The sequence below is a fragment of the Chlorella variabilis genome (genome assembly GCF_000147415.1).
Source record: "Chlorella variabilis unplaced genomic scaffold CHLNCscaffold_6, whole genome shotgun sequence".
In the NCBI taxonomy this organism is placed as follows: Eukaryota; Viridiplantae; Chlorophyta; class Trebouxiophyceae; order Chlorellales; family Chlorellaceae; genus Chlorella; species Chlorella variabilis.
This window is the reverse complement of record NW_005435082.1, coordinates 808,076-832,977: the sequence shown is the minus strand read 5'-3', so window position 1 is coordinate 832,977 and position 24,902 is coordinate 808,076. Positions and strand designations below refer to the sequence as shown.

The window sequence follows — 24,902 nt, the reverse complement described above, 5'->3', positions numbered from 1 at the left end:
AGCACCAGCTGGCAGCAGCATGCATTGTTGGGCGCCTACAGCCATGGACAGCCCACACCTGCCGCCCAACCCACACCCAGCTCTACCTTTCTAGACAAAGTGGCTGCCTTGATCGAGCAGCAGCCCAGCATCAGCAGCGAAGGAGGGAGCGGCTGCGGCGGCGCCGACTGCGCAGATTCTGCTGGCAGTTCTGTGCGCGGCAGCAGCAGCCTGCCCCTGTCGCCAGCAGCCAGCACGCATGCCAGGGTGGCCACTCCAGACCGCTTGGCCCAGCAAGCACCGGCGGCGGGAGCCTACATCCCACCAGCCCTGCTGAGCGCGCTGCGCACGGTACGCATGAGCCCATGCCTGCCGTCAAGCATGCACGGCAGCCCGCCGCATGGGAAGCACAGGCAGCGGCGCCGGCAGCTGGCGCCAGCCGTAGCTGGAAGTGGGGAGCCTTCTGTAGGCGGCGGCAGCAGCCGCAGCACAGGCAGCAGCACAACCAGGAGCGGCGGGGAGCGCAGGGCAAGCTTTGGCCAGGCGGGCATCGGCCTCCCGTGGATGCCGGACGCTGTGGCGACTGCCAGCACAGGCGTTCCAATGCCACCGGCTCACGCAATCCTGCCTGCTGCTGCCCGGCGGGGCAGACCTGGAGCGGCATCGGCCGGGAAGCCATCCCCGACATCCAGGCAGTCGCCCCCAAGCGATGCGGTGAGGGGGCCGCCCACGGCGACTGGCGGTAGGGGAGCGGCAGCTGGGAGCAGGGGGCGCATCAGGGGCTCCAAGCAGCAGTATCTCGAGACCATTGAGCAGCAGGCGGTGCAGTCGGTGGCTGAACTTGTCTCGAACATCATCCATTCGCGAGGCCTGTAATGGTGACGGTTGGAACAGCTGCATCCAGCGGTCGTACAGCTTGCTGTGGTATTTCTGGCTGGAGGCTCCCTGCTGGGGTGGCGGCTTACAGGAGCTGGCAGCTGGATGAGATGGTCAGTCCGAGTAACACAGGTCAGGGTCTAACTGAAAGGGCTGCGGCAAGCCCCAGGCAGTGCCTTCGTCACCCAGCAGGTCGGCATTGGTGCACATGGCAGCCGTAGCAGCCGGCGGCGTCCAGGTGCTCTCGCAGCCACCGCACAGCCTGCTGCTCGCAGTGGTGGATGCCCTCCCTACCGGGCCTCCACTGGCTGTCGTGCCCGGGGACGGTGTAGCGGCCCGAGTATCCCAGGCTCATCCCGCCCAAATTCAGCCCAACAGACAGGACCTGCAGCGACAGGGGACACAGCTGAGACGAGTGCCACGGCAGCTGGAGTGCCAGCCACCCAACGCTGATACAGCGCGGGGCGCCGCTGGGCCCAGCCCACCTGCAGGCGGTGCAGCAGCGATGGGTGGCCCTGCACGCAAGCGGGGCGCATGTTGATTCGGTCAGCGCTCCCTGCTTCTGGCCATGCCATGCCATGCCGTGCGGCGAACGCCAGTCGGCCAGCAGCGTGCGCGGGCCGCCACCGGAGGCGGCGGCAGGGAACTCGCCTCCAGCGCCTGCCACTGCTCCTCCAGCTCCTCAAGGTCGGCGCTGAGGGTCAGCCGCAGCGCGCGCAGGCTGGGCGAGGCCGACGCCTGGAACAGCACCCGGTGCAGGGGCTGGGCAAAGACGGTGCCGGCTATGTTGAGGGCGGCCAGGTTGCGCCGCCCGGCGATGGGCGGGAAATCCAGCAGTTCGGCGTGGATATAACCAGCGCAATCTGCAGAGGGCAAGGGGCAGGAGCTTGCTGCTCCCACACAGTGCTGACGGCTCGCCACCCATGCTGGGCACGCTGCCGCAGGGTCCCCCCAGCCCCGCCAGCCCACCAGCGATGTACAGCTTCGTGACCGAGGTGCTCAGCCGCAGGGCCTGCATGTTAACAAACTACACGCCCACCAGCGCCACCAGCTGCAGCTCCCTGCAGGGCGCCCGCACACAATGGCAGCTCTCTCAGGGGTCACAGCCTCTCAGGAGCAGGCCAAGCCAACGCACTGTGGCAGCCTGGCACATGCACCGCATTAGGCCTTGCTGTCCCGCCCGAAGGAAGGAGCAGCCAGGTAGGCACCGCATGCGCAGCAGCCAGGGCACAGGCGCCCGAGGGAGCACAGGGGCAGCGTGCAGCATGGGCCTCGCCTGAGGAGGGACATGTCGTCAGGCAGCTGCACGCCGTGCACCACGTCCTTCAGCACGAGGCTGGTCAGCCCGGTCAGACAGCCCAGGGTGACCAGGAATGCCACCTGCTCCATCCCGAACCCGACATGGCAATCGCACAGGCACAGGCGGCGCAGGGCGTTCAGCCGCAGCAAAGCGGCTGGGTTGGGGAAGGAGAGGTCGCCTCCAGGCTGGTCAGCTGGCTGCACGCCTGCCACTCCACATCCATGTGGCGCAGGGTCAGCCGTCGCAGGCCTGGCACCCGGCCCAGCGGCGGCAGCCGCGCCTCTGGGCCCTCGTACTTGCATCTGAGCTCCAGCTGCAGCTCGCCGATGGCCGCCGGCAGGTGCGCCAGCTGGGCCAGCACCAGCGGCTGCTGCCCGGCTTCCAGGTCGGGGTCGCCGCTCAGGTCTACAGACAGCGCCAGGCGCCGCAGGCGAGAGCCCAGCTGCGACAGGTGCGCCCAGGCGGCGGCAGTGGGCAACGCCCTGCCGTCGGCCAGGGTGAAGCCGTGCGGCCAGGGCTCGACGGCCTCCAGGCGGAAGATGTCCAGCGCGGCGCTCCGCAGCTGCGGCAGGCCGGCCTCCGCCTCCGCCACCTCCGTCAGCAGGCCGCGCAGCTTGAACTGCAGCCCCGTCAGGCCGGGGAGCCGCCTGCGCGCAGCACGCAGGGGCGCGGCGGGGCCGGCACGCCGGTGGCATGCACTGCTGCCGTTCGGGCGAGGCCCCGCCTGGCCGCCGCAGACCTGAGCACAGATGGCAGCATGAACTGGATGAAGGTGTCGTTTCGGTGATAGACGTCCTGCTCCAGCTCCAAGTACTGCAGGGCGGCCCCGTGGCGGTGCAGCGCCAGCGGCATACACGTCGCCAGGTCCAAGACAGCAACCCTGGCAAGGGACAGCAGTGACGGGGCGCAGCCAGTCGGCCGGTGGGCCAGGCACCGCATGCAGCGATGCAACTGCACCCCACACACCGGCACGCCGTCCCAGGGCCCCTGCCCACCCCACGACGTGCCTGCGTGCTGCCGGCAGCAGCGTCTCGGCAAGCAGGTCCCACGCGTCGGGCGCCATGTCCCCCAGCCCGTGCAGCGTGACTTGTAGCGCCCTGCGGCCGCTCAGCAGGCCCAGGGTCCTCCTCACAAGATCCACATGGCGAGCCGCGCCAGCTGCGTGCTCCATCGACTCGAAGCGCAGCTCCAGGCGGGAGCAGGGCAACGACAGGGCAAGGCGGCGCCAGCGCCGGCACACAAGCGCCACCGACCCCCTGCAGCGGGGCAACGGGCGGCGGGCTGGATCACATGGATGCACACACTGCACCCTATTCTTGCAGGTGCTGCGCTGTGGAGAGGTGCGCTGCATGCAGCTGCACGTTTGGCGCACCGATTGACAACGATTGCGCCCTTAAACGCCGTGCATGTATGTTCCGGAATTAGCTGGAAGATGTGGAGAAGAAGGTCGTCGGGGACAGCGGCGATGCGGTTTTTGCTCGCCGCTGCGCGAGGCTGGCATCGAGCCAGCAGGTCCCTAAGACTCATGCGGGTGTAACATGAGTGCTGTAATCCTGGCAAGAGACCGCCGGGGCGCCAGTTCAGGGGGGCGCCCACCCGCTGACGCCGCTGCTGCGCCAGAGGCTTAGCACACAGCGCGCTAGGTACCTCATTGCTGAATTCTGCTGAAATGTATATTCTCACTTCTCGAGCTCCAGGGCAGGTGCCAGGTTCCTGAGTCAAGAAGAACCCTGGCCACTTTCCTCTGGGCTCAGCTCCCGGCCCGGCCACTCTTGCCCTCTGTGCTGCCTTCTGCCAGCATGCTTAGGGGTGCTCGGTCAGCAAACTATCCTCAAAGCTGGAGCCTTGGACGTGCCTGCCACCTTAGAGGGGCCGCCCCCTACCACTGGCCAACCCTGCGCCCAAAGACCCGACCTTGGACAGAGCCACACATGTCGGCAGCTGGCCAGCCGCACAGCAGCGAGGCGACGGGCACGTGCGCAGCCACCGCCGCCGCCCAAGGCGCGGCGCGCTGGGTGGGACGGCCGGTCCGGGAGGCCGAGGGCCGCACCTTTCACGTCGCGTTTGAGGCTGCAGGCCAGCAGTTCAACCTCGGTGAGCGGTGGCTGGGAGCCGTTTGGGCGGGACAGCAGTGGGTGGACACACCCACCAGCCCGCATTTCGCCACCACCCTGTGCCCGCGGCCCCCTGGCCCAGCCTTCTCTCCCCTCCCTTGCACCCCCAGGCGACAGCATGTACCTGCGTCCCGCCCAGCCAGGGCTTCCGGCCTTTGTCGCCAAGCTGGAGAGCCTGCACCAGCAGCAAGGGGACGGCAGCAAGTGGGCGGAGGCGCGCTGGTACTACAGGCGAGGCGGGCAGCGCAAGATGGGCCCCGGCACGTGCACTTGAGCTTGGACCCCGGCTGGACAGAAAGCAGAGGGTTCCGCGTGCACAGGGCCTGTCCCCACACCTGCCACTCACCCCCGCAAGCGCTTGCCGCTGCCGAGCTGCGTGCAGGCCGACAGAGCTGGAGGTGGGACACGAGGTGAGTGTGGAGGCCAACGAGCTCTTCTGGTCAGACGACTTTGCCACACACCCGCTGGACGCAGGCAAGGCGTCGGCACAAGCTGCTTGGCCGGCAGCCGCGGGCCGCGGGCAGAGAGTGTGGCGGGCAGCAGCCTGCCGCGGGGTGCCTCCCCGCCTGCGCAGGGCCCGCCGCCCGCGGCCGCGGCAGCAGGTCAACGCGGCGCGGGCGGCTGTGTGGCGCCCTGCTGCTGCAGTGTGCGGCAAGTGCGAGGTGCGGACCCCCGCCCAGGCCGACCGGCGCCCCGGCAGCAGCGCCTCGCGCCCCGCCGGCCCAGACACGTTTGTGTGCAGCCGCAAGTACATCCAGGGTGGGCCTGCCTGCGAGCCGGGACCCCACCAATGCCTTGCAGGGCTCCCGCCGCGCCCCTGCCTTTCACCCCGGCAGCTGGTGCTCACTGATATGTCCACTCCTCCTCTCCTCTGGTCCTCTCCTCTGGTCCTAACCTCTCCTCAGCTGCAAAGCCTCTGGGGCTTGGCCTGGCTTGCCCCACACACCCGATCCCCCCCGTGCACCCCTGCCCCGCCGCAGAGGAGGGCCGCATCGTGCCGCTTGATGGCGGCACCTCGGCGGTCAACCTGACGGCTGCGCTGCAGGAGAAGCCGTTTGCGGTGGTGAGGCTGGGCGGCATCCCGCACGTACACGAGCCCTGCCAGCTGCTGTGGCCCGCAGGAAGCTTGGTGGCAGAGAGGGGACCACAGAGCTTTCTACCTGCCTGCTGCTGCTGCTGCTGCTGCTGCTGCTGTGTCGCTGCTGCCATCTCCTGGGGCTGCAGGTGGAGGGCAAGGTTGTGCAGCGGGGCCCCTCGGCGGCAGACAGGGCGGCGGCCCAGCCGCGGCCCAAGCGTGTGCGCGCCGCCCCGGCAGCCGACAAGGGAGGCACTCCTGTCCCCTCTAGCGGGCAGCCGCAGCAGCAGCAGGCAGAGGAGCAGCTGCCCAGCAAGCGGCGGCGCCAGGGGCGCGAGGCGTACTCGCCAGATCCCTTTGGCCCCAGCACTGCCGCTGCTGCAGCCGCCGCAGGCGCAGCCGCAGCAGCTGCCCGCCCCATCCACAGAGAGGAGGATGGCAGCAGCGACGACCTCCCAAGCATCCGCACCACTGCCAGCCAGCAGTCTGGGGGCACCGCCGGCGGCGGCAGCCGCCGTGCGCAGCCCAAGGCCAAGAAAGAAACCACCGGCAGGTGCGCGGCCGGCTGGCCCTTCCTGCTGGCTGTGCATCGCAGCCCCTCCCAGCGACACAACCCAACCCTGACTGTGTCCCAGCGCCATCGCAGGTCCGATACATGCCTCCCCAGCTGCATGCACCACTCTGCTGCTGCCTCCCTTGCACTGCAGCAGGTGGGCCAAGGATCGGTACGATGCGGCTCAGCAGAGCCTGGCGGCCATCATGCGGCGCATGGGGGCCACCGCAGGTGGGCTGCCGGGAGGCCCTCCAGCCTGTTACCACCCACCCACCCTGCACCTCACCGCATGCATGCGATGCTCTCCCTCGCGTGCCCGCGGTGGTTCTGCCTGCCAGCTGGTTATCCCGTTTTGCCCCGTGTGCCCCTGCCGCGGCTAAGAAAGGCCTTCTTTGAAGGCGCTGGAGCTAGTGTCTAAACCCTCCGAGAGGGCACAGGTTCGATTCCTCCCATGTCGAAACTTTGTGAGGACAAACGCGGCATAGCTGACCGGCTCAGCGCCAATCCAAGCCAATTCCTTCGGGAACGCCTAATAGAATCGCCAAGGCTTCGGCACAGGCCTCCCCGGGACCCATTCACTACTAGTGGGGGGTACTGCACTTGGCGCGTCGGGCAGATCAAATAATGGTCTAAAGCTAGACGTTAAAACCGGGAAGTGAAGCTTGTGGAGGCTCTTCCCCACCTTTACCTTTTACCTTTTTGCCTGGCTGCGCCAGCCGCCCGCGCCATCGTTCGCCCTGCCCTGCGGGAGGAGGCCCGCAAGACCATCGGCGACACCGGCCTGCTGGATCACCTGTTGAAACACATGGTGGGTCACAGGGATCGAGGAACACGCGCCCCAGGCATACTGTGGGGTGGACAGGATGCTTGGCCAGGTGAACGGCAGGCTGCTTCTTCTTCTTCTCGCGGTCACGGCCGACGTTTCTGTCTGGCCGGGGTGCCTGCCTGCCGGCTGCTGCCTGCAGGCGGACCATGTTGTGTCCCCCGCCGGCGAGCGCCTGCGGCGGCGGCACGACGCGGAAGGGCACATGATCTACTGGCTGCAGTTGCCCGCCGACGCTGAGCAGGGTGGGGCTGGGGCGTGCGGCGGGATGCGTTGCCGCATGGCGATGCCGCAGTGCCAGGTGCTGTGCTGCTCCTCCCTCTGCAACACAAAGTATTCGGCGGCAACCCGCAATAAAGCCTCCTGCCTTCCTCTGTCGCGCCCCTTCCCCTCATGTCGCATGCTCGTACCTCCCATCCTTCCTCCAGAGGAGGAGGCCCTGCGGGAGGAGATGGAGAGCCTGAGCAGCGAGATGAGGGTGGTGAGGGAGGCGCGCCGCGTGCTGAGCGCGGTGCGCGGGGAGGCGGCGCAGGCCATCCAGGCAGTCAGGTGGGTGGGTGAGACAGCTGAGGGATGTGGCAGCGCTGGCGTGTAGCACATGCTGCCGTGAAGCTGCCGGCAGGCTGCCCGATGTGGTGGATGTGTCGCATGGCCCCATCACGGGTCAGCGCTGCATGCCGTGCCCGCTTCTCTCCCCGCCTTTGCAGCGGCATCAAGGAGCACCCCGAGCAGGTGGTGCAGGCGCTGAGCGCAGCCGCGCAGGCCCAGGTCCAGCCAGGCATCGCCTCGCCCCTCATTGCCTCCACGACAACCAGCGGGGTCACTCCCGCGGGCAGCCCAGGCCCCGGCCCCGGCAGCGCTGCCGCAGGCGCCCTGGCCGCCGGCCTGCTGGCGCCGGCGGCGGCCACGCATCCAGGCCCCGGGCTGGAGCCCAGTGGGCAGCCAGCGGACCTGCTGCAGCGTGTGCAGGCTGCAGAGGGCCAGGCGCAGGCGCTGCTGGTGGGTGGCGCTTGTGTGTATGAATGAACAGAGTCAAAGTGTCAGGTAGCAAGGCAGAGCACCATTGCGAGTGATACTGCGCCCTCTCTCCCGGCTGCAGAAGCGGCTGCAGGGTGCGGAGAGCCGGGCGCTAGCGGGGGTGGAGGCGGCACGGGGCGAGGCGGCTGAGGCCACCCGCCAGCTCAGCTCCCGGCTGGTAGCCCAGCTGGCGGCGCTGGCTGATGTGGCCCGCGGCGTCACCGCCAGGTGTGCCCACTGACCTCCCCACACATGCACCGCCGGCTTGATCTTGATCGTGCGGCTACAAAAACTGGGCAGCTTGTTCTAGCGAGGCTACTAGTGCTGTGAGCCAAGCTGCCGAACGCTTGCCCTCCTTGCCCTGCAAGCTGCACAGATTTTGCGTCGCGCTTGCTTGTGTGTGTCGCGCTGGCAGCGGCTCAAGACATGAGAGCAGTGCTTGTGTGCCTGCGCGGCCGCTGCCTGCCTGCAGGTGTGCTGCCCTGGAGCGCCAGCTGGCGGCGCTGGCGGAGGAGGGGCAGGGGCGGTACGAGGCATTGGCAGCCTCCCTGGCTGCCGCCACAGGGCTGAGGCAAGGCCCCGATCTGCTGGCTGGGCAGCAGATGCTGGCACCTCTCCTGCCCACAGCCTGTGCTGCGGGCTTCGCAGACCTGTCGGCACATGTGTCAATGACACCTGTTTCTTACTGGCACCTGGCACCCTGCTTGCTGCGCCGCAGGGAGGACGCCGCCTCTGACCGGGGCCGCATTGCGGCGTTGGAGGGAGAAGTGGCGGCCATCAAGACAGGGCTGTCGGCCCTGGCAGACGCCATGCACGACCAGCCCGCTGCACGCAATGCTCTGCTGGCGGCGGCCGCCGCCGGAGGCGCTGCCACTTTCGCGCCTGGCAGGCAGGGCGTGCAGGTTGGCGGTGGCAGTGCAGCAGCGCCGCCGCCGGCGAGAAGCCCAGCCGCGCCAGGCTGCCCGCAGCAGCGAATGGCTGCCGCCGGCAGCCCGGCTTCCCAGGGGCCGCCGCCGTCTGGAGGGCCCCATCGGAATGGCCCCGCCGTGTCCGTGGGTGCCGCGGCCGGAATGCAGCAGCCGGGGCCAGCCGCCGGCAGGAGTGGGGCCGCAACTGTCAGACCGCCGACTGCACCGCAAGCAGCACTGGCAGCCAGCGCCAGGGACCCGCAGCCACCAGCATCCGCGACAGCGGCGCAGGCATGCCCCAGCACAGTTGGCAGCGGCCCTCCTGGTTTTCCTGTGCTGGCGCTGCCGGCAGGGGTTGCCGTGTTTCCAGCACCCCAAGGGATCTGGCAGCAGCAGCACCCCTTGCAGCCCGTGATGGGAGCCGCCGTGTTCCCCGGCCTGGGCCAGCCGCCACTCCAGCCTTCCCCACTCCACACCCAGCAGCAGCTGGCAGCCGCTGCGGCCATGGCAGGCATTGCTCAAGGTGCAGGCGCTGCTGGGGGGCAGCCAGGCCAGCAGCAGCCGGCCCAGCAGAACCAGTCGGGCCAGCAGCAGCAGCAGCCGTTTGTTGCTCCGCTCCACCTGCTGCCCGACCCCCGCTTTGCACAGATCCTCATGCACCACCGCCAGCACCCCGGCAGCAGCGCCAGCAGCGGTTCCACCGGCCGCTCGCTGCACGCAGGGCAGCCCAATGGCGCTGGCATGCCGACGCCGCCTTCCGGAACTGGTGCTTGCCCTGCGGTGGCAGGCAGGGGAGCTGCAGGCGCCGCAGGCGCACCGGTGGGCATCGCGGTGGCTGCACACCGACTGAGCCGACCTGCAGCGCCGCAGGGCGCCCCTGCAGGCACCTCTGCCCGCAAGTGACGATGATGGCAGCAGCCAGCCACCCAACCGTGGAGTTAGCGTGATGTGGTCAACACGTGCCAGACCTCCACTGCTGCCATAGCGAGATGTAGAGGCCTTTGCTCCTGCAAGAGGCTCCTCCCATGCGACGCCGCTGCTCTGGCACCAGCTATTCTGTCTGCCCGTGATACCGTCAAGCCGAATGCATGCTTTCTGTGCTGCGATGATACCAGCCCAGCACTCTGCCACTCGCGCGCGCCCTCATTTGTTTGATATCTGCCCGTGACACCGTCCTGCTCCTGCCCTTTGCTTCACAAATGCCCTTTCATTGTGTTAACAAGTGCATTGGACATCACACAGCGGCAGCAGGCGAGATGCCGGCTTGTCAATGTGGAGAGTCACATCAGCATGCCGTGACTGGAGGAAGAGGTGCTTGTGGCATGCGGCGGGCTACGCTACAGGTCGCCCTGCTCGCTGCGCACATGCAGCTCATGGGCTTGCCAGGGGCCCTGCAGCCGCCCCGCCTGCCGCCACGCGTGCCGCCGCTCGTCCAGCCGGCGACGCTCCGGCGTCGGCTCCGGCCACTCCCGACTCGTCCAGCTGCAGCTGTCTCTCCACTCCTTCCACCGCTTGTCCTCCTCCCCCTCCTCTGGCGGCATCGAGCCGGGCGTGAGGTCGGGGATGGCGCTGAGGAAGAGGATGTGAGGCTCCTCCTTCTGCTTGGCCGCCTCCACCACCGCTGCCCAGCTGCTGGCCTGCTGCTCTGCGGCGCCCGCCTGATCCGCCTGATCAGTCTGGTTTGCGGCCTGCTCCTGAGGCACCTGTTTCTGCAGCCCGTCCAGCTGCACCGTGTTGTCGGGCCCGGGCTCGCCGGTGCCGTCTGGCAGGCGCCGCACCAGCTCCCGATAATCTGGGTGCGTGATGTAGGTGCCCGGCATGCAGCGCTTGTCCACCAGGGGCCACCACACGCAGTGCTGGTCGTCATCCAGCCCGTACTTGAGCATCTGAGGGGGAGGCAGGCACGTGGGGGGAGGCAGAGGGCAGGAAGATGAGGCGCCACCGCTCGGCTGGCTGGCCAAAGCAGCCGATGCACAGCCGCGGGCCTCGCCAGCGAGCAGGTGGTGGGCCGGGCAGTGCATGCGCTTGCGAGGGGCTCTGGGCATCCCTCGCCATGCCGCTGCACCGGCGCAGGCCCGCCACCTACCACCCATTCTGCGCAGCTCTTGGTGCGCTTGTGGCCGAGCACATCGTCGTCGCCAGGGTCATAGTACGTCTGCGGGGCACCCTAAACCCTAAAAATGGGCAGCCGTCCCACGGCCCTCGCCCCGTTGAAATTGAAATGGCAGCTGCATGCAGAGGAGTGGAGGAGGCTCGGCTGGTAAGGCGCCGCCCGGCGCTCACCCAGGTCGTGTTGCGGAGAGGGTCTGGCAGGAGCATCACGCGGCCCACGCGCATTGCCAGCCGCACCAGCTGCATCTGCTTGTCCCTGCGGAAGGCAGGCAGGCAGGCAGGCAGGCAGGCAGGGATGGACTGCATGGCATCCGCGGCTGGCGTCGATGGCTGGGTGGGCTATGAGCGCCTCTGCCAGGCGCGTCGCCACCCCCCCGGACAACACATCGCCCCACACCCAACGCCCGCACCTAAACTCCTGTCTCGTTGTGCTGGACAAATAGAGGCCGGGAGCCAGGGCCAGCACGCGCGGCAGCGGCTGCTCGGGTGTGGCCGTGGGGAAGAGCTGGCCATGCAAGGCCTGGGTCAAAGGAGGAGGGCAGGAATGTAGGGGCAGAGGGGCCGCCAACACAAGGGCACTGACACGAGGCAGGGCATCACATGCAGCAGGCCTGTGCATCACTGGAGATGCATGCACCACGGCCCCATACTGTGCACCAGCGCAGCGTTCCTGAGAGGCGCAATGAAGACGGGGCAGGCGCACGGGCTGCGCTGTGCCGTTCACGCCACCGCACACACCTGTGACACATCAAAGTTGAAGGCGTTGACAGCTTTCATCCCATACTCCTTTTGGTAGGGCCCCTCCACCTCCCCAGGCATGAACATCACGTGCACCTGAACACAGCACAATATAGGGAGGGTGCGCTTGTTGCCACACAGGGAGCAGACGTGACGAGCTCATCATCAGCTCCCTTCCACATGCCTGCCACAGCTCTCCCTCTCGGTCCTGCAACCAGTCTCTGACCTCGACCCACAGCATGCCAGCCGCCCCTCCTACGCCCTTCCCCACCGCATCGGCTCACCGCCACTTGCGCCGGCGGCTGCAGGTCCCAGAACCCTCCCATGCGCCGCCCAAGCCAGGTCTGCACACAGCGCAGCGCAGCACAGCGCAGCGTAGCGCAGCACACCATGTCACAGAATTCAGAGGCACAGGCTGGAGCTGGGGCCACGCCAGAGGCAATGTCGCGCGACGCACAGAGGGGCTGCCGCTTCTTGCGACGTGCCCTCTGCGAAACACATGTATCTGCGATATGCATGCGCCTGGCTTCCACACAACTTACCCCGACGAGCCACTCGGGGGAGAAGATGAAGGTCTCGTTTGGCGGCGGGACCCAGCCTTCGCGGGTGGGACCCTCGATCTGCTCATACTTGTGCCCGCTCTCCTCTTCCAGAGTCTGCGGCGCAGAACGGGGAGTGTGGCAATGAAAGCGTCAACGCATCAGGCAGCTGGCCAGCCAGCCAGCCGGGGCGGCAAGAACACGATGGTGCAGGTGATCAGCCGCAGGCCCGACATGCCAGCACTCCACATATCGTGCAGCATGCGTGGCAGCAGTGCCAGCACAACACGGCAGGCGCCAGGCCCCGACCCGCCAGCCACCCAAACACACCTTGATGAACGCCAGTGCGAACTTGCCCCGCGGCGGGTAGGGCTGCCCCCCGATCTCTGCGTCCCACTTCCCGTTGATGTGCTGCAAAGCCAGGGGCGGGGACGGCGGGATGCACTGTTCTGCGTGCAGCGTGCAGCAAGGGGTGCCGCCTCACACCATTGCAAGAAAATGCCTCTTCTAGGGCGCGCACCGGGATGGTGAGGTTGAACCCCTGCTCGGTTGCCACCTCCAGCGAGCCGGTGAGGTTAACCCACTCTGGCGGGAACTTCAGCTGCACGCCAGGATCGCCATACTGCAGCCGCTCCCACACCTCGTTGGCCAGCCCCGGCGACATGGGCAGGGTGAACTCGACGTACGGGTGTCGCAGCCGGTTGGTGCCCATGGCATCCGCCAGCACAAACTGTGGCAGGCAGGCAGGTGGGCGGCCATGCGGGGTGGGGTGGGGTGGGGGGGTTCTGGGGATCGGCGTGTGTGTGGAGAAGGCGGATACACACGCGAGCAGGCTGTTGCTGCCGGCTCGGAACGACACACACGGCCTGGAGGGATGCTGCCCAGGGATGCAGGTGTGAGGGGATGCACCCCCTCACGAGCCAACCTCCTCGTGTTCCCCTGCATGAGACGGACACAGCGCGCGCAGCGGGCCTTGCCTGGTCCATCATGGCGTGCCCCAGGTGGCCGTCGTCGCTGATGTTGGCGTTTGCCGCCCACTTCTTCCAGTCCTCGTTCACCCGGATCATGCGCTCAGCCGCGTAGGCAATCGTCCAAGCCGCCCCGCCGCCGGGAGCGGCGTTCTGGATGTAGGAGGCTCCGCCTGCACGCACGCAGAGCAGCGGGTGGGCAGCGCGTGCATGGATGAAGGGCGCACGGCGGGCGCGGCACACGGGGCAAGCACCAGCCAGGCAGGCGGGCGGCATGCACAGCAAACAGCTGGCCGCCGCCGCACCATTGGTGAGCGTGGCGCCGTTGTCTGACAGCGTCATCCACTTGATGTCCTTGTAGGGCGGCACCTTGACGTACTTGTAAGGGTCCCGGTACAGGTAGGAATCTGTATCCAGCAGCCTGCGGTATGGGCAGTACAGTACAAGGGGCGCAGTGCGGCGCTCGGACAGGAAGCAGGTGAGCGAAGCAGCCACTGGGGCAAGGCGAAGCGCAGCCTGGCAGCTACCCCAACAAGCCGACCCGGCTGCGCAGCGCAGCAAGGGGCTGCTGCGGTGGTGGCGCTGGTGATAGCCCGGGTTGCTGTTGGTGGTGGTGGTGGTGGGCAACGCGGCAGGGCCGCTCACCACACGTTGTAGCCGAGCCAGACAGCTCGAGCCATCAAGATGTAGCGCACAGCCCAGATGTCAGTCGACTCAGACAGGTTGCCATACTTGGCTCGGGTTGGAAACCAGTCCCTGCGAGGAGCAGCAGACGGGCGAGCGCACAGGCCCTACGTATGTTGCCTCCTTCCTCTGAGGCAAGGGGAGGGGAGGGAGGTGCCACATGCCAGAGACCCTCTGCAACAGGCTCCCAGGGAGGCTCACTCAGCTTCAGGGATGGCGGGCGCATCCCCTGCCCCGGCTACATCGCTTGCAGGCCCCTGCGGAGCTCACCGGTCTGACCAGACGCATGTGACGTTGTTGTACCCAGCCTCCGCCAGCACAGCACACGACTCGTTGCCGGTCGCGTGCAGCATGACATTGGCCAGGCCCAGCTTCCAGGCGCCCGCCACTGCAGGCAAGCAGGGTCAGAGCAGAGCGCAAGTGTGTGTGGTGGAGCATGCTGTGACGGGCTTGCCCGGAGAGACTGCCCGCCAGCGCTGCCTGCCCGCACCAAAGTTCATGCCCAGCAGGTGGCCTCCCGAGCCGATGGTGAGCAAGAAGAAGTCCTTCTTGTAGCTGCAGGCCTCCAGCTGCAACAGCAGGGCAGCGTTTGTGCGGTGGGAGGCAGGAGCGCAATGCGGAGGGAGGCAGGGCATGCTTCCTGTGGCCCCACCCAACTCACCGCCGCCTTGAGGCCCTCTGTGCTGTCAACCTCGCCCACATATGCCTGCAGCTTGCCCAAGCTGCAGTAGCCGCTCTCCCGGCAGGGCAGGTCGGGCTCAGCCTCCCCGCCGTCGCTGCTGCTGCCATCTGCCTCTTCATCGCCGCCGCCATCTTCTGCCGCAGCGTCACTGGTGCCAGCATCAGCGCTGCCGTCTTGCTCGCCTTCTGCCTCTGCGCCACTGTCGTGTCCCTCGCTGCTGCTGCTTCCCTCCCCTTTTGGCTCGCCTCCACCGCTGCTTTCCTCGCCCTCTGGCTCAGCATCGCCGCTGCTTCCCTCACTCTCTGGCTCAGCAACGCCGCTGCTTCCTTCACTCCCCGGCTCAGCGCTGCTGCCGCCGCTATCGTCGCTGCTGCTGTTCTCGCTAATGTCCACCATTTCGCTGCTGTCGCTGCCGCCATCCTCGCCGCTGCTGCCATTGGCCGCCAGGCCCAGCTGGATGGGGATGGCTCCGGTGAGGTAGGACAGCGAGGTGGTGGTGAGGTGCTTGGCGGCTGTGCCCACCACGCCAGACAGCCTGGTGCCCGGCACCGTCACCGCCAGCATGAGAGCCAGCACCATCCCTGCCGCTGTGAGCGCCGCAGTGCGCGGCCAGGCGACATCGCTGGCGGGGCTGTCGAGCTTGAAGCGGCGGCGGTGGGGCGGGGGCGGGGCGGCCTGCGGCAGCCCGCCGTTCTCCACCATCCTTCCTCCTGAGCTGCTTGAACCTGTGTCTCTGGTCAATCCGATGCGCTGCGCCGAGCAAGGCGTGCAGGTGTCAAGCGCCGCGCATCAGCGGTAGCCCTACTCAACGACTTGGGAGCTACGGTGCGTCCTCCACACGACAATTGAATAGCGGGAAGCGCTGTATGCCACCAGACGAGGATCCAACGGCACCGAACAAGTACACTGTTCCCCGTCACTGCCTTGCCATGCTGAGGCTCTCACGCTTCAATGGCCGAAGAAGAACCACACCAAAGGCGCCGTCAATTGGGGACCCAGCATTCAGCGCTTGGCTCCCTCTCCCCAGCCTCGCCAGTCGGCGGTGGTGTTGCGGCGGTGCCGCAGCAGCTGAAGATGTCAGAGGAAGAAACGTTGGCTGGAAAAGTAGTGCATCAGAAATTATTGTCGCAACAAAATAGACAGAAACGCTAGAGATCGCTCGACTCGCTGTGCAAATGGCGCTGGCTGGCGCGTCGCAGGCCGCCGCCTCTGTGCTGCCAACCATGCCGCAGCTCGCCCAGCCGGCGGCGTGCCTTGGGGGGTGGCAGATTCTCTTCCGGATCGTGTGCCCAGCCACAGCCAGCTACCCACCCGGTCCACCACGTGTCCTCCTCCCCCTCCTCTGGTGGCATCGAGCCGGGCGTGAGGTCGGGGATGGCGCCGAGGAAGAGGATGTGAGGCTCCTCCTTCTGCTTGGCTGCCGCCGCCACCGCCTCCCAGCTGCTGGCCTGCCCCTGGCCCTGCCCCTGCTGCTGGTTGTCCCCAAGCTGCACCGTGTTGTCGGGCCCAGGCTCGCCCGTGCCGTCTGGCAGCCGCCGCACCAGCTCCAGATAGTCTGGGTGCAGGATGTAGGCGCTTGGCATGCAGCCCTGGTCCTCAGCAGACAGCCAGACGCAGTGCTGGTCGTCGTCCAGCCCATAGGGCAGCACCTGGGGCGCAAGGGCAGGGTTGGAGGGCGGTAAAGGGAGAGGCACGGCGCATAAGAGCCACAAGCTCAGAGCGGTAGTAGGGTGGAGCCTCAGTGACTCTATGCAACCACACAGGAAGCTCAGCACACACACCTGCTCTAAGTCGTACTCATTGCGCCGGTGGCCCTGCACATCCTCCACCCCATCACCGCTGCGCAGCTGCAAGGGGCACACAAGGATGGAAGAAACGGACATCAGCGCGGCCGCTTGGATGGACGCCCAGCACATTACTTGCACGGAGGGGCTGCCTGTGGGCCTTGCTGGCATGGCCAGCTAGCCCTCACCCAGGTCGAGTTGCAGACTGGGTCTGGCAGCAGCATCACGCGGCCCACGCGGATCGCCAGCCGCACCAGCTGCACCAGCTTGTCCCTGCGGCAGTCGGGCAGGCAGGCAGATGCCCAGAAGGGGATGACGCGCACAGCAGCCGCGGCAGCCGCTGCTGGCGGTGAAGAAAGCGCTTCTGCCACGCATCCAGCGCCACTAGGGTCTGGACTCATCCATATCTTGCGCAGCCCTTGTGCCTTACCAGCAGCCGCACCTGTATTCAATGATGGTCGTGCTGGTCAACTTGTCTCTGGGCAGCAGAGCCAGCACGCGCGGCAGTGGCTGCTCGGCTGTGGCCGAGGGGAAGAGCTGGCCCTGCAAAGCCTGCAAGGGCGGCGAGGTGCCACAGCAGGCAGCAGGAACAGGGCTGAATATGCACCAGGCAAGGCAGGGCAAGCTGGATGTGGCGATGGAATGGGCTGTGGTGCAGCCAGGCAGCACGCGCCTCTGCCAGACCAAGGCTGCGAGCGCCCAGCAGCCAGCCAGCAAAGCAACAAGAGCAGCACGCTCCTCCACTGTGCATCACGCAGCAACCGCACCCCCTCACCACCACAAACACACACACCTGCGCCACCTCAAAGTTGAAGGCATTGATGGACTTCATGCCATACTCCTTCTGCAGGTGTCCCGCCACCCAGCCGGGCATGAAGACCATGTGCAGCTGCATGGCAGCAGCAAGGGAAAGGCTTTGGCTTTGTGCGGGCGTGCCCGGCTCCGTACACCTCCCGCACCGGTCCTCTCTCTCCTGCCGCTCACCATCACTTGCGGTGGGGGCTGCAGGTCCCACGTGCCTCGCACGCCTCGGTCCAGCCAGACCTGCACCCCACAGCACACCACATGGATGCGTGGGCCAGCAGGCGAAGCAGGCGCTGCCAGCAGCACATGCAGCGCTCTGGCAACCTGGGGATTGCAGCGCAGGCCCGGCTGGCTCCTCAAGCACTCACCGAGATGAGCCACTGCGGGGTGAACATGAAGGTCTCATTTGGCGGAGGCACCCAGTTTTTGGGGGTGGGGCCCTCTATGTCGGCATACTTGAGCCCGCTCTCCTCCTCTAGTAACTGCAGCGCAGGCGTGGAGGACCAGAGCTATGAGGCCAGTGCACACCGAATCATGCAGCCAGTCGGCCAGGATGTGTGGGAGGCAGCCAGTGCCTGCAAGCCACCGGCACACGCTCATGGCACGGTGCAGGCCAGGCCGCTGCCCGCCTGGCTCGCCTGCCCGTCCACGCAGCCACACCATGATGAATGCCAGCGAGTGGTTGCCGCGGGGCGGGAAGCGCTTGCCCCCAATCGTCTTGTCCCACTTCCCATTCAGGTGCTGCGCCCAGAGCGGCAGCGAACGGACCAGCAGCAGTCAGCAGCCAGCGCTTGGCAGGGGGCTGCCAGCAGCATTGCGCATGCCGCCACGCAGCCTGCTCGGTGCGACGCAACCAGGATCAAAGGGCAGCGGCGCAGGCGCACCGAGATGGTGAGGTTGAAACCCCCCTCGTGGGCGGCCTCAGTGGTTTGTGTGAGGTCGGCCCAGTCTGGCGGGTAGCGCAGGTGCAGGCCCGGGTCGTGGTAGTGCAGCCGCTCATCCAGGTCGGGCGCCAGGTCGGGAGCATTCCACAGCGTGAAGCGCACGTAGGGGTGGCGCAGCCGGTTGCCCGCGATGATGTCTGACAGCACAAACTGCAGAGGGAGGGAGGGAGGCGGGAGGACGGGGGGAGGGAGGGCAAGGGAGCATAGGCGAGGGGTGATTCACAATTTAAGGGCCGGTCAGGCTGCCCGCCCCCGCCAAACCGTAGGCACCGCCAGGCAGCACCAGGGTCGCATGAGGCGCAGCTGCCTTGCTGCAAGGGCGGCCTGCCTCGTGCGGGAGGGGGTGCCATGCATGTGCACACCACCCTCTCTCGATGCGTGCCTGGTCCATCATGGCGTGGCCCAGGTGGTTGAGGTCGCTGATGTTGGAGGCCCGGGAGAACCACTCCCACTGCTCGTTCACCCGGATCATGCGCTCGCACATGTGGGCGATCGTCCAGGCGGCGGGGCCGCCCGGGGCGGCGTTTTGGATGTAGGAGGTGCCGCCTACGGGCCACGGGAGCGGGCACGACGGGGCTGTGCGCGTACTGCTTTGTCCAGAGCAGCACATGCCGAGGCAAGGCGAAGCAGCGTGCAGAGCCAGGGGCGGCAGGGCGCTGGAGGCGCCGATGGTGGCTGGCCTGCGGCGCCCCCGCAGCTGCTCCCCACCATTGATGATGTTGCCATTGTCCGCCATCGACATGAAGGTGACGTTGCTGAGAGGGGGCACCTTGAGATATTTGTAAGGGTCCCGGTAAAGGTAGGAATCTGTGTCTAGCAGCCTGCAATACAGGCAGTACACAGCAACCGCAAGCACATCAGAGCAGCGCCAGGCACAGCTGTGAAAGATCTCAAGGGTTCATCGGAGAGTGGTGAGCGCACATGCAAAGCAGCAGAAGCGGCGGGGCAGGGCCGCTCACCACACGTTGTAGCCGAGCCAGACGGCTCGAGCCATCAAGATGTAGCGCACAGCCCAGATGCCAGTCGACTCACCCACGTTGAACTTGCCATCCCGATTAGGGAACCACTCCCTGCGGCGGGAAGACAGCCACGGCTGCCAAGTCATGGCCCAGCCGCCGCCGCTTGGCTGAGGAATTTCGAGGGGCACAGTAGCAGCAAGTCTGGCAGGCCGCCGCTCCTGCCATAGATGAACGGCTGCATGCCCTGTCCAGGCCCACGAGACAACATCTCACCGGTCTGACCAGACGCATGTGACGTTGTGGTATCCGGCAGCTGCCAGCTTGGCGCAGGACTCGTTGCTGGTCGCGTGCAGCATCACGTTGGCCAGGCCCAGCTTCCAGGCGCCCACCACTGCAGGCAAGCAGGGTCAGGTCAGACCGCAGGTGTGTGTGGTGGAGCATGCTGTGACGGGCTTGCCCGGAGAGACTGCCAGCCCGCGCTGCCCGCCCGCACCAAAGTTCATGCCCAGCAGGTGGCCTCCCGAGCCGATGGTGAGCAAGAAGAAGTCCTTCTTGTAGCTGCAGGCCTCCAGCTGCAACAGCAGGGTAGCGTTTGTGCGGTGGGAGGCAGGAGCGCAATGCGGAGGGAGGCAGGGCATGCTTCCTGTGGCCCCACCCAACTCACCGCCGCCTTGAGGCCCTCTGTGCTGTCAACCTCGCCCACATATGCCTGCAGCCTGCCCACGCTGCAGTAGCCGCTCTCCCGGCAGGGCAGGTCGGGCTCATCCTCCCCGCCGTCGCCGCTGCTGCCGTGTGCCTCTTCATCGCCGCCGCCATCTTCTGCCGCAGCGTCACTGGTGCCAGCATCAGCGCTGCCGTCGCTGCCTTGCTCGCCTTCTGCCTCTGCGCCACTGTCGTGTCCCTCGCTGCTGCTGCTTCCCTCAGCCTCTGGCTCGGCCCCGCTGCTGCTTTCCTCGCCCTCTGGCTCAGCATCGCTGCTGCTTCCTTCACTCCCTGGCTCAGCGCTGCTGCCGCCGCCGTTGTCGCCGCCGCTTCCCTCAGCCTCTGGTTTGACTCCACCGCTGCTTTCCTCAGCCTCTGGCTCAGCATCGCTGCTGCTTTCCTCAGCCTCTGGGTCAGCATCGCCACTGCCTCCTTCGCTCTCTGGGCCAGCCCCGCTCCCGCCGCCAACGTCGCCGCTGGTTTCCTCGCTCTCTGGCAGAGCATTGCCGCTGCCTCCCTCACTCTCTGGCTGAGCGCCGCTGCCGCCGCTATCGTTGCTGCTGCTGGTCTTGCTACCATCTGCCTCTTCGATGCTTTCACTGCCGCTGATCCCACTGCCGTCATGCTCAGCACTGCTGCTGTTGTTGCTGGGCTCAGCCAGCTGAATTGGGGTAGAGGTTGGCGAAACCAATGGCAGCGAGGTGGTGGTGAGGTACTTGGTGGCTGTGCCCACCACGCCAGACAGCCTGGTGCCCGGCACCGTCACCGCCAGCATGAGAGCCAGCACCATCCCTGCCGCTGTGAGCGCCGCAGCGCGCGGCCAGGCGACATCGCTGGCGGGGCTGTCAAGCTTGAAGCGGCGGCGGTGGGGCGGGGGCGCGGCCGCCTGCGGCAGCCCGCCGTTCTCTACCATCCCGCAATAGCAGCCCGCTGAACTTTCTCAGTGTGATGGGCTCACTCCCGCTCACTGGCGCAGCAGAATTATCGCGCTGCCGATGCAGTGTGCGGAAACATGGCCGAGCAAGAGGCAAATGGAGTCTTCTGAGAGTGTGGAAAGCGCCTACATAAAAAACCAAAAGCAGCAGGTCCAATCGAGAGGAGCCGGCCATGTGCGGCGGGATGCCAGGCGGGGCGGCCACACAAGGGCTTCATGATGGATGCATTGACCCGGCTTCTTGACGACCAATCCTTCGGCAATCTGTTCAATCGACTATATTTACAGGTACAGTGTTGCAATATCTCAATACCAAGGCCAGAACCGCGAGAATGCGCCGGCACCGGACAAACGCCGCCAGCTCCCAATACACCGCCGAGCCCTTCCGATGGCTGGCTGAAATAAAGGGCGCCATGATGTACACTGATGGCACAAGCTGCAAGAGCAGCCGGCTTCCCACGCCAGATGCACAGCTGCCCCAGTCATCTGCTGTACCCGCCCGTGTGCTTGAACTGGTAGCCCTTGCCTGCAGCAGCACTCATCGGGGTTCACTTATTAGAGGAGAGGCATGCACGGCACGGTACTTGAGAAACCTGAGGCTGCCAATGCACTGCTGGCGCCAGCAGCCAAGTTAACACCAGCGTGCCAGTAGCCAGCGGCCCGCATGCCTGTATGGGAGCGAGGGTCGGACAGCACACGCTGAAACTGCTTCTCGCTGAGGTTGCGCCTGAACATCTGGGTCTTGCCCTGGCGGGGATGGTTCATCACAGTCTTCACCGTGCCGGCTGCAAGCACCGGGGGCGGACTGGGGCGGCAGTCGGGTGCTGGCACAGCATGAGCGGGGAGCAGGCTGCTGACACATGCCGGCCTGCCTGCGACTCACTGGTGGGGTAGTAGTCCATCTTAACATCCGTGCCATTCTCTTCGACCCTGGCCAAGTAATCCACACGGCTCGCCTCGTTTGAACCCTGGAAGTGCCAGCCGTAATCTGCGGGGTCTGTACGGTGGCGGGCCGGCAGCCGCTGGTGCTGCGTGGTGCCCTGCCGGCGCGGTGGCTCCACACACTGCTGATACAGGGGCTCGGTCTGATACCAGTGCTGCGCCTCGGCGTAGGTGGCGCGCGGTGTGTAGCACGGAACGGCGTAAGGCTGGTAAGATGTGTAGCCCCACATGCTCTCGCCAGCCGCACTGGCGTGCGTTACGAAGTGATCGCAAACAAGAGAACGACCTCAGGAGCACGATTGCCAAAATTTGTTTGGTTCGCTGCTGGGCCTGCTGTGGGCGGTTGGAGGGCGCCGAAACCAAGGTGTGCTTCACCCCTTCTCAATTTCAGTTTCTGCAAGCCTCGCACGCATTAACGTGCATGAGTGAATCAAAAAAAGAGACTGAATGGGTTGCTACTCCCACTGCTCACCACTGGAGCTGCAGTTGGCTCAGCAACGCATTGCCGCGGTCGATCCGCAGCGTGGGCGGCAGCCACAGCCGGTGCAGCCCGGAGAGGAAGGGCACTCCTTGCACCTGTCACCTGGTGTGTTTCCAGAAAAGAGCGTGCCAGATGGCGCAGGCAACGAATTGAAAATAAAAGGGCATTCTTTTGCTCTAAATTTTTCTCTCAGCACATGCTGCCAGGTGATGCAGGGCACCCACATGATGGACAAGCCGAGCAGTCCTTCGCGACATGCGTGCCTTGCCTCCCCGCCTGCCTGCATCCCGCCAGCCTGGGCTTGCATGCAGGTGTGCCTGCCTGATCTGAACACGCTCCCATCACGTGCGTGCTTTGCAGACGTGTGTGCGTGCAAGCGGCGTGCCAATGGCACATATTGGATTCAGCATTCAAATGAAGCGAAAGGTCAAAAGAGCGAGCCAAAGCGCCAGCCGCCAGGGCGCAGCCGACCACATCCCGGCTGCGGGCAGCCGTCTATCGCTCCGGGATGATCAGCTCAGCCAGGCTCCAGTCCTCAAACGAGTTGTCGGGCAGGTACCGCCTGCAGCAGCACGCACAGGAACAGCTCGTGGCAGCGTCCACGCGGGCCGACCAGCAACGCCAAACGCGGTTCCACATCACAGGTCACATCACACTTCAACGCCACAGCTGGCCGAGAGAAGGCTTCCTTCCTCCGGCCGCCTCACCGGATGATGAAGGGGATCTTCTTCTCGCGCAGCTCCTTGTACGCAATCTCCAGCGGGTCTGTCTCGGTCCCCACCTCCACCATCACCGGCGCATTCATGCTGATCTGCGCGCCGTTGGCGACCCCAGGCAGCAGGAAGCTCAGCCAGCGTCCACACAGGCGGAACGCACGGCAGCGTGGCTGGCGACGTGCTGAGGCCGCAGCAGCTGTGCTGGCTCTTGATTCAGCGGCGGCAGCACATGCGCGTCTGACTACCACTCCCGCGCTACGGGTGCCCCAAAGTGCAGCAGCGACGGCAACAGGCAGCATCTTCCCCGCCTGCCTCCAGGCCACTGCTCCATTCCCCGCACCCCACCTGTAGCGCCCGCGTGCCCAGCACCCGCGCCTTCTCGTACTTTGTGAGGTAGCGGGTGGTGATGCGCGGCCGCTCCGCTTGCGCCTGCTGCTGCCCTGGCCCCTGCTCCAGGATCTCAACCTGATCCTGCCCTGCACCCAGAACAACAGCGGTCGAAGTCCTGTGCCGGTGCGCTCCCATGGGAGGGGGGGCACGCCAGCTAGCCAGCTGGCAGGAGCGGCCCGAATGCTGGCCAGGCTCCACTCACCCTGCTGCTGGTTCATGCGGTCGCCCAGCTGGTCTCCCAGCTCCTCTGCCACCTCCTCCTCCTCGCCCCAAGGGTTGTCATCGGCAAGCTCCTCATCCCCAAATTCATCAGCGCCAAAGCTGCGGCGCGTTTCAGGGAGCAAGCAAGAGGTGGGCGGCGGCAGCGACGTGGCGGCGGCGGCGGTGCTGCAGCACCCCCCCGGCGGTCTCAAAGATGCTGCGCTGGATCCTCAATGCATGCCTTGCCCGCCTGGGCCCCACCAAGCGGCTGGCAGGCATAGCCAGCTGCATGCGGCAGCACTTCACGCACTTGTCCCCTCCAGCTCCTCCCGTAAAGAAGTCATCGTCATCTGCCATGTTGAAGGTCTAGCGCAGGCTACAGGACGGAAGATGCGCTGGCTGCGAATGGAGCGGCGACAGTGGTGGCCTGGACCGTCGATACAGCGTCACAAACCAATGCAAGACAATGCAGAAAGCAACAAGGCCGGCGATGGGCTCTTCTGGGCCTCATGGCGAGTGGTAGGCCACGGAAGAAAATTCGGCCTCGACCGCCAAAGCCCCAGCCGGGCCGGCCAGCGGGCTGATCCCCTCGCTCAATGCCCATGCTGCTCGGGCGGCCTAGTGGGTTCTCCATTCACCGCTCAGTGCTCTCTTTCACCCAGCAGCGGGGACAGCGGAGGCTCATAATGGCGTCTGCCGGCCAGAACAGCGGGGACCTGGAGTGGCCCGTGGCCAGAGTGCGCAGCACTTTCGTGGAATTCTTCGTCGGCAAGCAGCACACCGCGGTTTCCTCATCGCCGGTGGTTCCCGTGAATGATCCCACGCTGCTGTTTAGGCAAGGCAGCAGCCAGGGAAGGACAGCAGGAGGGTGGCGGATGCCGTCGGCGCAGGGGTGTCGGGGCGGTGGGCGGGGTTGGCAGCACCGCCGCCGCTTGCCGCGGCGGCGCAGCCCTCCGTTGCGGTCGCCAACACCCCTGCAACCCATGCCCCGCCTGCAGCAATGCGGGCATGAACCAGTTCAAGCCCATCTTCCTGGGCACGGTCGACCCCAACTCTGACTTCGCCAAGCTCAAGCGCGCCGCCAACTCGCAGAAGGTGCGGCGGGTCTTTGGGCACCCGCAGCAGCGTGGACCCAGCCATAGCCAGGCCCTGCCGCCGCGCCTAGCTCGGCTCAGCCTTGCAGCGGGCTGGCCGCTGCGTGGCGTCCACGGCCCAGGCGCCGCCGGCTTGGCTGACCTTCGCCGCTCCGATCTGGCGGCGCCGTGCTGGCCTGCCCACCACCTGCCTGACCTGCCCGCCAACTGCCCTCCCGCCCCCGCAGTGCATCCGTGCCGGCGGCAAGCACAACGACCTGGACGATGTGGGCAAAGACAACTACCACCACACATTCTTCGAGGTGCGGCGGCGGCTGCGCGTGTTGCATGGCGGGAGAGAGGCGGCGCCAGCAAGCAAGAGGGCCGCAGGGCAGAGCTACCGGGCTGTGCTGACGCTGCACCCGGGCCTCCCGCCCCACCTACCCCGCCCCACCCAACACACACCCACACGTGCGCACACACACACACACACCCACACGTGCACACACACCCACACCTGCAGATGCTTGGCAACTGGTCCTTTGGCGACTACTTCAAAAAGGAGGCCATCAGCTGGGCCTGGGAGCTGCTCACAGAGGTGCGC

The 24,902-nt window shown here is 66.4% G+C and overlaps 5 protein-coding genes across 5 annotated transcripts in view; 2 read left to right on the top strand and 3 right to left on the bottom strand.

Annotated features, from left to right (window-relative positions):
- Positions 1 to 4,086: 4,086 nt before the first annotated feature.
- Positions 4,087 to 7,468, top strand: CHLNCDRAFT_51293 (hypothetical protein; the record flags this gene model as incomplete). The annotated part of the gene is made up of 10 exons (XM_005849254.1): positions 4,087 to 4,249; positions 4,380 to 4,533; positions 4,652 to 5,028; positions 5,250 to 5,356; positions 5,494 to 5,897; positions 6,052 to 6,128; positions 6,614 to 6,705; positions 6,863 to 6,965; positions 7,149 to 7,277; positions 7,428 to 7,468. The coding sequence occupies 10 exons, from the start codon at positions 4,087 to 4,089 to the stop codon at positions 7,466 to 7,468; spliced, it is 1,647 nt and encodes a 548-aa protein (XP_005849316.1).
- Positions 7,469 to 9,982: 2,514 nt separating this feature from the next.
- On the bottom strand, positions 9,983 to 15,070 carry CHLNCDRAFT_143658 (hypothetical protein; the record flags this gene model as incomplete). Its single annotated transcript, XM_005849044.1, has 15 exons — positions 9,983 to 10,531; positions 10,732 to 10,800; positions 10,929 to 11,013; positions 11,168 to 11,277; positions 11,496 to 11,591; positions 11,780 to 11,839; positions 12,038 to 12,151; positions 12,365 to 12,445; positions 12,555 to 12,764; positions 12,991 to 13,175; positions 13,308 to 13,423; positions 13,648 to 13,758; positions 13,957 to 14,074; positions 14,177 to 14,255; positions 14,348 to 15,070. The coding sequence occupies 15 exons, from the start codon at positions 15,068 to 15,070 to the stop codon at positions 9,983 to 9,985; spliced, it is 2,706 nt and encodes a 901-aa protein (XP_005849106.1).
- Positions 15,071 to 15,370: 300 nt separating this feature from the next.
- On the bottom strand, positions 15,371 to 20,474 carry CHLNCDRAFT_143657 (hypothetical protein; the record flags this gene model as incomplete). The annotated part of the gene is made up of 16 exons (XM_005849043.1): positions 15,371 to 15,436; positions 15,676 to 16,017; positions 16,150 to 16,215; positions 16,341 to 16,425; positions 16,595 to 16,704; positions 16,946 to 17,041; positions 17,137 to 17,196; positions 17,325 to 17,438; positions 17,617 to 17,697; positions 17,841 to 18,050; positions 18,364 to 18,446; positions 18,609 to 18,721; positions 18,860 to 18,970; positions 19,133 to 19,250; positions 19,353 to 19,431; positions 19,524 to 20,474. 16 exons carry the CDS (start codon positions 20,472 to 20,474, stop codon positions 15,371 to 15,373), a joined length of 2,685 nt encoding a protein of 894 aa, XP_005849105.1.
- A 1,939-nt stretch (positions 20,475 to 22,413) lies between these two features.
- CHLNCDRAFT_21734 (hypothetical protein) lies at positions 22,414 to 23,159 on the bottom strand (the record flags this gene model as incomplete). The annotated part of the gene is made up of 3 exons (XM_005849042.1): positions 22,414 to 22,480; positions 22,626 to 22,729; positions 22,980 to 23,159. The coding sequence occupies 3 exons, from the start codon at positions 23,157 to 23,159 to the stop codon at positions 22,414 to 22,416; spliced, it is 351 nt and encodes a 116-aa protein (XP_005849104.1).
- A 752-nt stretch (positions 23,160 to 23,911) lies between these two features.
- Positions 23,912 to 24,902, top strand: part of CHLNCDRAFT_143654 (hypothetical protein) — a gene marked incomplete at both ends in the record, with an annotated part of 4,829 nt that continues 3,838 nt past the window's right edge. Inside the window, 4 exons of the mRNA XM_005849253.1 lie at positions 23,912 to 24,054; positions 24,224 to 24,320; positions 24,547 to 24,621; positions 24,822 to 24,896. Coding sequence (XP_005849315.1) covers positions 23,912 to 24,054; positions 24,224 to 24,320; positions 24,547 to 24,621; positions 24,822 to 24,896 — 390 coding nt within the window. The remainder of the gene's footprint in view (positions 24,055 to 24,223; positions 24,321 to 24,546; positions 24,622 to 24,821; positions 24,897 to 24,902) is intronic.